The 14,163-nt window shown below is 60.5% G+C and overlaps 1 protein-coding gene across 1 annotated transcript in view; it reads right to left on the bottom strand.

Annotated features, from left to right (window-relative positions):
• LOC103227202 (SCO-spondin) overlaps positions 1-14,163 on the bottom strand; it is a 62,039-nt gene that overhangs the window by 45,261 nt on the left and 2,615 nt on the right. The window contains 28 exon segments of the mRNA XM_037990932.2: positions 544-780; positions 1,238-1,459; positions 1,664-1,897; positions 2,141-2,310; positions 2,402-2,495; positions 2,592-2,741; positions 3,092-3,201; positions 3,289-3,416; positions 3,518-3,714; positions 4,864-4,998; positions 5,349-5,605; positions 5,862-5,956; positions 6,071-6,260; positions 6,997-7,231; positions 7,456-7,621; positions 7,798-8,025; positions 8,110-8,285; positions 8,835-8,952; positions 10,157-10,301; positions 10,610-10,850; positions 10,957-11,128; positions 11,401-11,553; positions 11,981-12,060; positions 12,149-12,307; positions 13,045-13,144; positions 13,237-13,481; positions 13,724-13,903; positions 14,070-14,152. Coding sequence (XP_037846860.2) covers positions 544-780; positions 1,238-1,459; positions 1,664-1,897; positions 2,141-2,310; positions 2,402-2,495; positions 2,592-2,741; positions 3,092-3,201; positions 3,289-3,416; positions 3,518-3,714; positions 4,864-4,998; positions 5,349-5,605; positions 5,862-5,956; positions 6,071-6,260; positions 6,997-7,231; positions 7,456-7,621; positions 7,798-8,025; positions 8,110-8,285; positions 8,835-8,952; positions 10,157-10,301; positions 10,610-10,850; positions 10,957-11,128; positions 11,401-11,553; positions 11,981-12,060; positions 12,149-12,307; positions 13,045-13,144; positions 13,237-13,481; positions 13,724-13,903; positions 14,070-14,152 — 4,700 coding nt within the window.

Below are 14,163 nucleotides of genomic sequence, written 5' to 3'. Positions count from 1 at the left end.
CATGAGATGTCCTGCTCCGCTCCTATCCCTTCCTGCCCTCTCCCTGCAGAGGGGCAGGAAGGTGGATGGGAGGCAGCAGGGCAGGCCAGCCTGGGAGGAGCTGGGGCCTGTGGACAGCTCCCTCTAGGGGGAGGTAGGCAAGACCTGAAAGGCTGGCTTGCAGTGACACAAAGCGTGTGCTCAGGCCTGGTGGGGAATCGCTGATGGCGGGACCCCTCCAAACAGACACACTCCCCAGCCCTGTAGAGCCTCTGCCCACCCTCTTATCCCTTCTTGGCCAAGTGTGGGCAAAGACAAAGCCCCTTTCTTCTCTCCCCTGGGCCTAGGTGGGAGGGCAAAAACATTTCAAATAAAGTTTCACGAAAAAGATCAAAGGAACGCAAACATGGCCCAGCCTCGCATGCCCCCAAACCTAAATCGCTCTGGCTGCCGCGCCCACCTGTACCTCAGGAGGCGAAGGTGGGGGTGGTGCTCGGGAAGAGGTGGGCCAGCCGGCTTGGCCAGCGGGGGGCCGCGCACGGCCCGGGGGGGCGGGAGCCTCACCGCAGGCGTCGGGGCCCTCGTCCGAGCCATCGGGACACTGCCGCACGCCGTCGCACAGCTGCTCGGGGGACACGCAGTGAGGGCCGCGGGCGCAGGGCTCTTCGCGCGGCGCGCAGGGCTCTTCGCAGCCGCGCTCGTCGCTGCCGTCTGGGCAGTCCTCTTCCTGGTCGCAGCGCCAGCCCCGCGGGATGCACTCGCCGCTGCCGCACCGAAACTCGAAGGGGCCGCAGGGCGGCGCTGCGGGGAGCGTCCGCGCTGCATCCTCAGCCGGCGAGCGCCCTTCCCATCCCAACCGCACACAGGTCAGTCCTTCCACGCCGCCGCTCCCCTCCGTGCTCCAAGTCCCTTGGCCATTTCCTGGGCCTGGCCCTAACCCACCTGCAACCCGTTCCCAAGAACAATCCCTCCTGCATTTTGCTGCCCTGTTGGTTTTCCCAGAGCTCTCCCCTGGGTCAAGAATTTCCATGAGACTCCCTGCAGCTGGGAAGGAGGCCTTGAATGCCAGGAAAGAGTGTAGACTCTTTGAAACGCCATCCATTTCATTCACTCCAGTGTCTTCGGGAGTCTCCCACTGTGCCTTGCTCCTTCCCATGCCAGAGCAGCGCCACAAATGCCTCTCTCCGAGGTTTCCATGCCCCTCTCCCCCAGGCTTCTGGCCACTAGCTTTCCCACCTCTTCCCTCCAGGAGACTCACCAGGGCTAGCGCTGGCCAGGGAACTTGGCGCAGTGTCCAGGGAGCCAGGGGAGGGGCCAGGCAAAGTACCGGCAGGAGGCGTGGGCAGAGAAGGTAGGGGGCAGTGTCCCGGACCCTCATCGGCTCCATCTGGGCAGTCCCAGACTCCGTCACACAGCTGGATGGCCCCCAGGCAGGTACCATCGATACAGGACACCTCCCCGGGGACGCAGGTCACCTGCCCTGCAGCCAGAAAAGAAGAGCTGGCCCTGGGGCACTGCCCTGTACTCTTACTGTTTGGGGTGCCCCAACTCCCACACCCTGAGGACCAACTTCATAGCAGGAACCTGGCAAAGGAGTGGGGAGGCGAAGTCGGGGCTCTTGAGGGGATGGGCCTTGCGGGAGGCAGTGCCCAGTAGGCTGGTTTCCAGGGTGGGGACAACTCACCCAGGCAGGACTTCTCGTCTGCGGCGTCCGGACAGTCAGGATGCCCATCACAGAGCAGGGCCGGGGGCAGGCAGCGTCCATCGGCACAGGCCAGCAAGCCCTGGGGGCACGGGCAGCCCTGCTCATCTGTGCCATCTCCACAGTCATCCTGGCCATCACAGAGCAGGGCCAGGGGCAGGCAGTGGCCGGAGCTGCAAGTCATCTGCCCCTCCCCACAGCCTGGGGTGGCACAACCTAGCACGGGGCAAGCAGGCAGGCTCAGGACGCTGCTGTAGGGGCCCAGAGAAGCCCTGAACCCCAGAGGGACCGGAACACCATCTCTTCCCTTCATCCCTCCAAGCCACAGATAGTCCCTGGCAATGGGAGCAGCAGCTAAAGAAGCCACTCCAGGGCAGCTGCCTTGGCCCCAGGAAACTCGGTTACATGTGCGAGGACTGACCAACCCTGTCGCTTCCACACACGAGCAAAGACACTCACCCTCCTCATCAGAGCCATCGCCACAGTCGTCCTGGTTGTCACAAAGCCACCCATGGGGCACACAGTGCCCATTCTCTTGGCACAGGGCCTCTCCTTCTGCACAGCCAGGCACCAGCTCCTCACAGTGGCCACCGTCACCCCCACAACGCCATTGACCTTCCTGGCACGTGCTGAGCACACAGCGTCCTGGGATCAGCCACAGGCTGGGCTTGGCCCAGTGCTCCTTCAATAGGTGCCCCCCAAGGTGACCTCCCCACTCACCAGTTCCCGCAGTCCTTCCGCAGCACAGACCCCGGCGGGAAGGAGTTGCTGCCCCACTCACAGGGGCAGGAAGCTGGCTCCAGGCAGGCTCCTCCTGAGGCCACAGAGTACAGGGCTCAGAGCAAAAGGGCACAGTGGCCCCTTCCCAGTCTCAGTGCTCCTCCCCTCTGCCCTTTGTCACTCTACACACCGTGCAGCAGAGTCCCCTCCGGGCAGAAGCAGCCCTCCACACAGGCCACCACCTGGCAGTGCCACCCGGGCTCAGGATGCTGCTCATGGCAGGTAGGGGGACACGTGGGACCACAGGCCTCATACACCTGTCCCCCTTCACACTGCAGGGCTGGGAGGAGAAGAGAGAGCCTTGGATCACCGAGGCACAAGGGCAGCAGGATGCAACCACACCAGGCTGGCTGCCAAAGGTGACCACCATGGAGGGCACGGGGCATCTGGTGTAGACTTTGGGCAAGACCCCCCTGGGCCTATGTGTACCATGTCAGCTCTACTCAGCAGCCGTTCTTGCATATATGGCTCATCTAGAAAAGCGTCTGGCACAGAGTAAGCACTCAATGCACAGCTTGCCCTTGAATGAATGAACGGCCGTCTTATGGGACAGGAGAAGCTCTTTCAAGACGCTGAGCCTGTGGCAGTGGCAGGATTGAGCACTGGGGACCGAGGGCAGGGCACACTCACGGCAGAGCTCCTGGCTACGCCAGCGCACATGGTACCCATGCCGGGCACACTCATCTGCGTAGGTGGCAATGGCCGAGCAGAGGCACTCACAGTCACCCCCTGAGTCACAGCTGTGGGAGGAAGTATTCAGTCCCAGCACCCCCTCTGCACGCCCTGGCACCCCACCTCTACCCCACTCCAGGTTGTCCCCTCCTTACCCGCAGGTGTCATGCAGGCACCACTCATAGTGCTGCTGCGGGGGAACCTCTGCATGGCATGATGCGAAGAGGGGCTGCAGCAGCGCCCCGCAGCGGGCCCGAGCCCAGCCAGCCCGGTGTGTGTTCACCTGCAGGCACAGGGTGGCGTCTCCAGCACAGTGGACTAGCGGACACCCTCCCCAGCCCTGCCTCCAGGAACCTCCCTTCCTGCTTTCCCACCCTCACTCACCACGCAGGGATGTGGCAGGTCTCCTGGCTCAGGGCAGAGGGTGCTGAGGCGCCAGGAGTGGGCAGCCAGTTCAGCTGTGGGCTCCAGGACGCCCTGGCGGCTCCGCAGATCATTACTGGCATCTCCATCAAAGTCACCACACAGCCCAGCCACGCGACCACGGAACTGAGGGGACAGTTGCACCAGGACCCGAGTCCCTGGTGGCAGGCAGCATGGTTAAAAGTGATGCCACAAGCCCTTATCTGGGCCAGAAGACCCAGGGTCTGTTTTACCACCACCAGGTACCAACCCACCAGGAGGTGTGGTTACCTCTTTTGTGGGGGGATGATTGGTGATGATAAATGAAGAGACCTACATTTGGGGGGATCAAGGGGGGAAGTAGGAGCCTATTTTCCTAACTAACACCAAGCCAAGGGCTGGGGGGAGGGAAATTCTCCATCAGGTCAGATTCCGGGAAACCAGACTCCAGGATGGACCGTGAGACTCAGGAGCACCAGCCTCGGTGGCGGCAGGCTGGGAGGGCGGCCCAGCAGATCAGAGCCAAGTCTATATGGGGGTTATCTGGGTTTCCGTCAGTTCTGCAGAAGCAGTTAGATATGACATATAAACCAACTGCTTATATGGGTGATGGGAAGTTAGGATATTTATTTTCATTTCGCCTTTCTAAAACTTGGTATTTTCTCAATGTTTCCCTTGGTGTGGAAGGATTGCTTTCATAATGATGAAAAAGATAATTACGAAAACCTAATTTTTTAAAAAAGTTTTTTTCTCGCTCTATTGCCCAGGCAGAGTGCAGAGGGGTGATCATAGCTCACTGCAGCCTCGACCTCCCAGGCTCAAGCAATCCTCCCACCTTAGCCTCCCAAGTAGCTGAGACTTCAGACGTGCACCACCGTGCCCGGCTAATTTTTGTGTTTTTTATAAACAGGGAGTCTTGCCATGTTCAACCCAGTCTGGTCCCGAAGCCCCGGACTCAAGAGATCTGCTCGCCTCAGCCTCCCAAAGTGCTGGGATTACAGTTATGAGCCACTGCACCTGGCAAAATCCTAATTTGGGAACTCGGACCTCTTGCATGGACTGGAAGGTAGGGGTGGCACTGGGCTGGGCATGGGGCAGGGCGAGTGCCGGCTGGGCAGGGAGGTAAAGTGAGAGCTCAGGGTCCTAGCCTGGCTGTCGGCCTAGCTCTCAGCCTAGAAATCTGCCCTGTGGAGGTGTCAGGGGCTCAGTGGAGGGAGACTAGGAGGAGGGAGGGTCAGGCGTTGGGAGAAAGAACTTGGGATGAGTCCAACCCTATAGTGCTAAGGTGGGGCACGGGTCTGATGGTTGAGGGAGGGCAGGGGCCTGACCTCCGTCCCAGAGCAGGGTGAGGCCCAGGCGGGTTGAGAGCAGCAGGAAGAGGCCAGCACGACGCAGGCTCAGCCCGGGGCCTGTGTAGACCTTGGGGGGCGTCACGCTCAGCCCATTCACTGTCACTGCCCGGCCTGTAGAGGAAGAGAGGCATTCAGGCCCAACTTGGAGGAGAGGGTCCTCCAGATCCTCATGAGGCTCTCTAGCTCCCCCACTGAGCCCTTCTTTTGCTTCTCTACCTATGTGACCTTGGGCACGTCATTAGACTTCTCTGGGACTTAATTTCTGGGAGCCTTCCGGTATTATGAGTCCCACCCAAGAGGAGAGGCACCAACCCCATGGCATGGAGGGCAGCCACGCCTGGTAAGGAGCCTGCCAGCAGTGGGCAGACACAGGGAACCCCATCCCTGCCCACCTTGCACAGCTGGGAAGCCATACAGGTGTGCCCCTCCCTGGCAATGTCACCCTTCAATGTTGCAGCCACCTCTGAGCATGTGCACAACAATGCCCTCCAGACGCACGGCCAGTGCTTTGGTGCAGGTGAGACCGCTGGCCCCACAGGGCAGGTTCTGGGCAGAGACTGTAAACAGGCCACTGGCCTCTCGCACCAGCAGATACTCGCAGTCCCCGGGAAAGGTGAAGGCCAGTCCATCAAATGTCACATAGTGGGGGGCGCCTGATGCCTGGCACCGCCCACTGCACCGCTGGCCTGTGCAGTGCCACTGCCGGCCCCGGCACACGCTATGGGCAAGGTGGGGGAGACAGAGTCACTGAGGACAGGGCCCCGGGGCTGGATCCAGGGGAGGCAGCTGGTCCAGGTTCCAGGCAGTTTCAGCAGCCCTCAGGGTGGAGGGGTCCTGCAGGGTCCTCTGGCCCAGGCCAGTCCGAATACCCCAGCCCCCACCACCCCAACCCCTTCTGGTGGAGGGAAGGATGATGTGTGGGGAGCCATGGGCCACAAGGCCAAAGGGTTAGAGGTCACGGCAGCTGGGCATACCAAACGTTGCAGTCTTCCTGGATGGTGGCGTTGGGCGGGTACCACTGCCCACTGTGACGGCAGGGACAGAGGTCAGGAGGCACACAGCGCTCGTCCTGGGCAGAGGGCAGGAACAAAAGGCACCATGTAGGGGCGTGAGGGGAGCAGGGCAGTGCCCTGGCTTAAGGAAGGCCATCCTGTTCTCCCACACAGCTCCTTCTTGGACTCACCAGCAGCACCATGCCGGGCGGACAGACACAGCCATCGGCACTGCCTGCAGGGCAGGAGTGATTGGCGGTAGGACTGTCACAGGTGAGGAGACAGGCACCAGGGGCATAGACAAGCTCCCTGGGGCAGAATGCCTGCTGTGGAGGGCAGCGGTGAGCTGTGCAATTCCAGAGGCCCCTTTCCTGGCAGACACTGCAGGAGGTTGAGAAGGAGTAAGAGGCAAGTCTAAGCCTCCAGGGACCTGATCTGACCTGGTGGGAATCTCAGGAACCCAGACGCTCGCTGGGTTCCCAGGTGTCCAGATCCCATCATGTTGAGTGAAAACCAGCCCTGATGCTGGAGACCTGTCCATCTCAGCTCCCAATACCCAGTCACCAACACAGGGAGCTGGACTGTTTCCAGCACCCTGACATGCCTGGGATAGACATTGTCACCCTTTCTGTCCCAGCTCCAACAGGGCCATCCTCCAGGCTCTGGAGCAGGACAGAGGTATTGAACCACCCTACTCCTAGCCCAGGTAGGAGAGGGGTTGCATTGAAGCCTGCATCCTCAGCCCCCACCTTCATCAACCCTGGATCCTGGTCCTGCCTGCACAGATCCATAATCTGCCTTCACTTTTATTGAACAAGCTGTGTGACTTTGCAAGCTGTTTAGTCTATCTGAGCCTCAGTTTCCTCATCTGCAAAATGGGAACAATTTTTCCACTTCTTTATTAGGTTATGGTAGGAAGTAAAACTAGATAAAATGATGCACAGGAAAGTGCTTTATGGACCTTAAGGTGCCCCACGACCGAAGGGAAGTGATCAGCACTCTGTCACCTCCAGCGTGCATGCTGCCACCAACAAGGCTGCACATCCCACCTGTTATCTCCCAAACTACCTCTTCACCCCCACATTCTTCCTCTTGCCCCAAAGGTCGCTGCCCTCACCAGCGGTTGCACTCCTTCATGGTGGCACTACCAGGGGCATAGCGACGAGCTCCGAGCTGGCAGGGGCACGAGCTGGGGGGCACACACTGGCCCTCAGGGTCCCACAGCAGCCCCAGAGGACAGTTACAACTGGCCACACAGCTGCCCAGCTCCCCACAGTCCTCTGGCTCCCCGCAGTGTTGACCGCATGCTGGGGCACACTCTCGGTACTCCTGGCCACCAGGACACAGAACGGCTGGGCACAGGGACACACACAGGTCAGGGGCATAGCCACCGCTGGCTCTCTCCACCCCCTCTGAACCCCACACCCCACATCCCCTGTGCCTCTGCAGGAAGAAAAGCCCAGCAGTCTGCCAAGGGTAGTGATGCACCCCGGGCCCCCAGCCATTCCTGGAAGGGGGATGGGCTAGGGAGGAGGGGAGGAGCCTGGGTAGGGCTGGCTGGGCTGAGCGAACTCACGACAGAGGGTCTGGTTCCTCCAGGGAGGTGAGGCACCTTCCTGGGCACAGCGACGCGCATAGGCAGACAGCACCGGGCACAAGCAGTCCCTGCCAGGGTCACAGCCACACACGGCTGCCAGGCAGCGCAGATAGAATGGCTCCCTGTCCACCAGCCTGTGGCATTCCTTGGGAGGAGATGGGGAAATGGGTCAACTTCTCCTCCATGGAGTCTACATGCCCTTGGTCCCCAATAGCACCCCTGGGCTTGTGTGTTCTTCCTTGACCCTCCCAAGAGCCCAGGCGGAGGGCAGGGAAGGTGTTGGCCCATCTTACGGATGTGGGAGGAGCCCAACCCAGCTACCTGGAAGACAGAGCTGTGCAGGATGGCACAAGCTGTCTCTGCGAAGGTGTGGCGCTGGGAGTGGGTGGTGCAGGGGGAGAGCGGGGCACTGTCCCCAGAGGGGCATCTTCCCTTGCTGGCCACCTGGAACTTGTTAGCAAAGGCAGCAATGCTAGTTTCCACATCTCCGGCTGGTGTCAGGAAGTCGTCCTGCTGGTTCTGGGTGAAGGTGCCACACAGACCCTGCACCTGGGCCACAGGCACGCGTGTAAGACAGCCGAATGCAGTCCCACCGCACCCTTGCTCAGCCACACACCTGCCTCACTGGCACACCTGATGGGCATGGCGGGGGTCCAGAGTGATGTAGGCTGCAGGGTCAGACAGTCCCCAGAGCACCTGGGCCCCAGGCCAGCGCAGCAGCAGGAAGGCAGAGGAAGTTCGGCGCACACTGAGGCCCTCAGCGCCAATCCAGGGCAAGCCCACATCCTGCCCATTGACCAGCACAGCTCCTGGAACAGCGGGCCTGGTGATGGGGGTGGGGCACATGGAAGGATAGGGCTGCCAGAAGGGAAGGAGCTTGGGTGGGAAGTAGGAGGTCCCGTGTCAGGGTGGGCTGCTGGGGACAACTAAAGTGTCCACCTGAGCTCCCTACCCCTGTGGCCCAAGGACGACCCTTGGCACACAGATTTTCCAATCCCTCACCCTCATGATCAGTGTGTGGGAGGAGCTAGATGGCGAGCCAGGAACTGGTTGGGGAGGGTTGGAGGGACCCTGCTGAGAGTGGCCTGCCCGGTCTGGTCATGCCTCGAGGCCTTTCAAGCTCTCATAGCTGCATGACTTGTATCTGACCCCAGGACGGGGCAGAAGATGCCCTGGAATCTCTCCTCAGGACTCTGTGTGTCTGCTTCAGAGATGAGAGGGCTAGGGGAGTTGAGGCAGTGTGCTCAGGTGCAGGACTCTGGGGAAGAGTGTCTGGACTCCAAAGCCATAGGGTAGTGTGGAGGGGGAGCAGTGACAGGAGGCCTGGGACTGCGCCAAGAGTGCAGAGCAGAGGCTACCTGAGTCCCTGAGCTGGATGTGGGTGTCCTCCAGGGAGACAGAGATGGCGTGGAGGCAGCTCCCAGAGTCGCAGGCCCCGTGCTCCAGTAGGATCAGTAGCTGTCCCTTCACATAGTCCTGGGGCGGGCAGGGGGAATTCAGTGGGGCCAGGCGGGCTGACTCTCTCTGGGGAGGCTTTTGGAGACCTTCCCTACAGACCACCTTCAGCACGCACCTGGAGGCAGCTGCTCACCTTCCGGCCAGCCAGACTGTCTGCCAGGTAAGGGGCTTCGTCCTCACCATGGGCCGGCATGCATGGATGTTTGTGTGTATGCGTGTGCACATAGGTGTCATGTGGAAGTATGTGTGTGCATGTTTGTGTGTGCACGAGTGTGCATAGGTTAAGTTCGTGTCCGCATGTTAGGGTGAGATGACTCCTCTCTTTCCTCCTCATGGGCATGTATGTTCTCCCATATATGTGTGCACATGTACACACGTGCTCAATCTACATGCATATATATGAGTGTGTGTCGTGTGTATGTCTGTGTCTCTCTGTGTGTACCTGGATGCATGTATATGTGTGTGTGTGCATACAAGTCTCTGTGTGTTGGTGTGTAGCCTGTATGTGTGTGTGTAAACATGCAGATCTCTGTGTTGGTTTGTAGCCTCTGTGTGTGTGTGTGTGTGTCTCTGCACATGCAGATTTCTGTGTGTTGCTGTGCAGCCTGTGTGTGTATGTACACACATGCATCTTTGACTGTGTTTGCTGGGGGAGATGGCTGTCCTTTTCCCTCCCTATGGACAGGCACAGCCTCTCTGAGGACTGTGCTCCCAGGACCTTGTCACCCCCATCACTACTTATGAGAGGAGTGGGAATGGTCCCATAGTTCGATGGAGAGATCACTCACATCTGGGGGCCCCAGATGATTGGGAAAATCGTGGCCTGCACCTGAACTTGAGAAGTGAGCTCACTTCATTGGGGGAGGTTTAGGGTGGGAGCAGGGCCTCTTATTTCCCCTGCATGAAGTAGCCTGTAACAAGCCCAGCCGTCCCATCTGTGAGAGACACGACTGAAGATGGGTTTTGGTTAGTGGCCCTGGGCTGGGTGGTGATGACAGAGGGACTTTCACAGGGAAGCTGGGGAGGAGGTGAGAACCCAGCGGGAGGCCTGAAGGCCTGTGACAGCCATGCCCCCAGTGTTGGTTCTCCCTTGGCCTTTCCTGGGAAGACTCTGGGTTTCCCTTATTTATTTAGGGGTTTCCTTACAGTCAGCCCCACTGTGCCCTTTAGGAGGGCCCCTACTCTGGCAGAGTGCCACCCCCGCAGACCGTCCTCTGCCCACCTGCACCAGGCTGTAGCGGCAACCTTGACCGCCCCGGAAGGAGTAGCTCCGCCCATCAAAGGTGAGGTAGTGCCCGTCCCCGCCCACGGCACACTCGGCGGGGCATAGGGCCTGGGCACAGTGCCAGCGGCCATCCCTGCACACGCTGTGGACACGTAGATGAGACAATGAGCTCTGGCATCAGGTCCACACTGAGGGGGTGGAGATGACCCCTGAGCTGGAGGTGACCCCCCGAAAACCCTTGTTCCTCGCCTCCCATGGAAGCCCTTCCTGCTGAAGGGGTAGAGGTCAGCTGGCAAGGCCATCAGCCATGCCAGCAGCAGTCCCAGTCTCTGAGAGGAAGACCCAGAATGGGCTGGAGGCTTAGGGGAAGCAGGTTGAAGAGAGGGTGTAAAGGGAGGGATCCGAGGGTACCACATGGCCACCAACCCCCAGCATGGCTCAAGTACCCACCAGGGGTTACACAGCTGGCGCACAGTGTCATGGGGTGCATAGCGCTGGCGGCGGTAGTAGCAGGGGCAGTGGGCAGCAGGCACACAGAGGGTGCCGTTCCAGAAGAGGCCTCGCGGGCACTCGCAGCCGCTCACACACTCTTCCCTGCAGGACTCCTCCTCTCCCTGACCCACTGCCTCGCAGCTGGGTGGGCAGAGGGAGGTGCAGTCGGAGTAGAGCTGGCCCCCGGGGCACAGGCGCTCTGTGGGCACATGAGTGAGCTGTAGTCCCCCGCCAGACCCCAGTCAATCCTGCTGGGTGGGGAAGCCCTCAGTCAATCCCACAGCGCAGGGAGGCCCAAGTAATACCGCAGAAGCCAGGTTTCCTCCAGCGAATGTGGATGTGCCGCCTGGCACAGGCCTGGGCATAGCTGGCAAAGGTGGCACACACAGCCTGCCGCTGCCCCTCTTGCCTGCTGCCCGCCATGGCCGCTGCGCAGTAGGCAAAGAGACAGGCCTCGTGGTACTCAGCAGGGGAGACCTGCAGGACAGGACGGCCCCTCAGCAAACAGCCAGCGCCTCCTGCCTCCTGCTTCCATCACTCCGTGACTTATAACCAAGCGGATAGGCCCCAGAAGGGACCTCAGAGATCACACATATGAGCCGTCATTTCCCAGAAATAAAGCCGCGGATGGAGAGGTGGGGGTTTGACAGATGGTCCAAAGTAACCCACAGGCAGGGCCAGACCAGCTTGCTGACACTTCTCTAGCACCCTCCTTTGGGTGCCAGACGCCACCCCCACCCCACTCATACCTGGGCATGGCACTGCCCGAATGGACCTTCCAGCAGCTGATGGCACACGTCCTGGGCTTCAGCCCGCAAGTGGCCAGGTTCTACGTCTGCCTGTGTGAGCCCCAGGGGGCCGTCACAGCCCTGGGCCACCTCCAACGCATCCAGACACCCAGGCTGCAGACAAAGGACATCAGGCCAGGCGGCAGTGATGAGGGATGTTAACCAGGACCCCAGAAAAATGCCTCCTGCTCTCACACAGCACCAGGGCCCCACCTTCAGCCCCACCGCCCACATCCTGGGGCTGGGGAGAGAGGCGAGGTGGCAGCCCCACACTGGGCTGTAGTGGTGGGAATAAATCACTGACTGGTTCACCAACACTGGCCTCAGATGGCTAGTTCACAGCAGGCAGCCAGGCTTTCTGTGGGACCCCAAGGCCTGCCCTCCGCCCCTGAGGATCTGGAAGAGGGCCAGGCCCTGTCCTAGGGAACAGGCCAACGACGAAACCGGGACAAGGGCTTGGAGGTTCAGGAGTCAGGAGCCAAGCTGAAAAGCTGGGAATGGGCAGGCAACTGGGAGGGAGGGGCCCCAGTGGCAGCCTCACCTTCGAGTCAGGGAGCTTCCAGGAATTTCCAAAGGTGGCTGCTAACATGGCCAGTCCTCCGCCTGGCTCCGTGAAGTCATCTGAGAAGGGGTGAGGCAGGGGTGCTGCATCTAGGGCCTCTGGTCTTCCCTTCCCTGCTACCCCAGCAACCAACCACACCCCACTTACCCTCTGGTTGGCCATTGTAGAGCCCACAGAGGCCTTGTGTCTGTCCCCAGAGCTCGTGGTCCACAGAGATGGAGATGGAGCCAGCCCTGTCCAGCCGTACCACGACCCCCAGGCCCCCTGACAGCACCAGCCAGTCCCCTAGCCACTGCAGGCTCAGCCCTGGGCACAGAAAGAGGTCACTTGCCCCCTGCAGCCACAATTCTCACCCTTTCCACTACCACAGCAGGGCTCAGCGGTGCAGGGATGGAAAGGAGAAGGGAAATAACTCACACAATTCTCACATTCTAGAGGGCTCTGCACTTTATACCAAAAGTATATGCTTTACAGCAGAGTGATTGATTTCCATCACAACTCTCTTTGAGGAGCTCATGAAAGCTGCAGATGCTCTCTGGAGAGAGTAAACTTCGAGTGAACTATGAAACACATGTGCATGTGCACACACACACATGCACGCATACATACACACACTGCACCCGTGCACTCACAGGCATACATGCAAGAAGCTCACCCCCACCTCACCCTGCAGCCCAGCCAGGACAAAGGTTCTGTTAGGAGAGCTTCCCATTGCTTAGCACCAAAGTGCCACCTCGCAGCACTCCTCTGAGGCTGGTGGGGAAACTGGGACTCAGGCACTTAGGTAGAGGGACTTGTCTGAGCTGGTGCTGCGAGAGTTTGGTGGCGGTAGTTGCAGAGGGTCGGGACCAGGCCTGGTTCCTCCTGGCCCCTCACTAGCTCCGCACTTCAGTGCCTCCCAACAGCAATGGCTGGGGGCCCACCGTGGGCTCATTCCCAAACTGCCCCCTGCTCCTTTTCTGACCCTGCCTGGAGGGTGGAGAGACTGTCCCAGAGGAGCACATGGGGGCCCGGGCAGCCTCTTGCTCCCCCAGTGCTCTCACCGTGGAGCAGCCAAGACTGCCCTTCAGGTACCAGCTGCCCCTTCACAGACACATGTCCATCCTGGATCAGCACCTCCTCAGGTCCCATCGTCACCTGGACCTTGGGGAGATGCATAGTGGAAAAGGGGGCCGGGGCTCTCTTCCTCCCCTGTCCAACCTCCTCCCTGTGGCTGCCCCATCTCCCTCCCTCACCAGCTGACAGTGTCCAGGCTGGGGACAGTGGTCCCCGGGTGTTAGGTGGACAGCCCAGGTGGAGTCCGCAGCACCTGCCAGCAGGTAGGTGCAGTGGCCCAGGAAGTGATAGTGGCGTCCATCAAAGGTCCGGTAGTGGAAACCCGACCAGGAGGCACAGGTGGCTGAGGGACGCTGGTGCTGGCTCCAGAGCTGGCCCACAGCCCCTGCCAGGGGCTGCAGGAGGGCTGGAGAAGAGGCACCACCTGGGAGAGACACACCAACTGTGAACCTCTGAGTGTGAGGCAGAGGTGGAGGACGAGGACACAGGGCTCCTGGTACAGCGGGAGGCAGGCAGACAGGGCATGGTCCCTCTAGTGGGCAAGGGAGCCAGTATGGGCCCTGTAGAGGGCCCAGCACAAGAACTCCACGTGGGAGTGCCTGGGGAGGTGGAAGGGGTGATGGCCAGGACTGTGCCTGTCTGGCAGGCTGGAGTCTGTGGACACACCTGGCAGGTGTCGGCTGGAGCAGCTGAGACAGGCTTGGGAGCTGCCATCCCGCCAGCTTCGTCCCCAGGGCCAGGCACAGCACTCCTCCAGGCTTCTTGCTGAGGCATTAGCTGAGCCTGCCTGTAGCTGGCATTGCCACATGGCAAAGCAGTGGCCTCCAGGACTGGCTTTAGCAAGGGCTGCAGTAGGTGGGGAGAATGGGGCAGACCCAGGCAATGAAGATGGGGTAGCCTGGAGCTCTCAGCCCGGCCCTGGTTCTCTGCCTGAAACCACAAAGTTGAGCTAACATCCCCTGCCCAGGACTCCCAGAAGGTACCACTTCCCCAAACACACTCAGGTGCTTACCCTCAGTGCAGTGGGCGCCCCCCCAGCCTGGGCAACAAGCCCTCACTGTCCGGTTCCGCTTGGCAGGCCGGGTTTCTGGAGGTCTGCACCCACC

Source organism: Chlorocebus sabaeus, chromosome 21 (assembly GCF_047675955.1).
Source record: "Chlorocebus sabaeus isolate Y175 chromosome 21, mChlSab1.0.hap1, whole genome shotgun sequence".
NCBI classification, from domain to species: Eukaryota; Metazoa; Chordata; class Mammalia; order Primates; family Cercopithecidae; genus Chlorocebus; species Chlorocebus sabaeus.
Note: the sequence above shows the minus strand (reverse complement) of the source record. Positions and strands in the feature narration are given on the sequence as shown.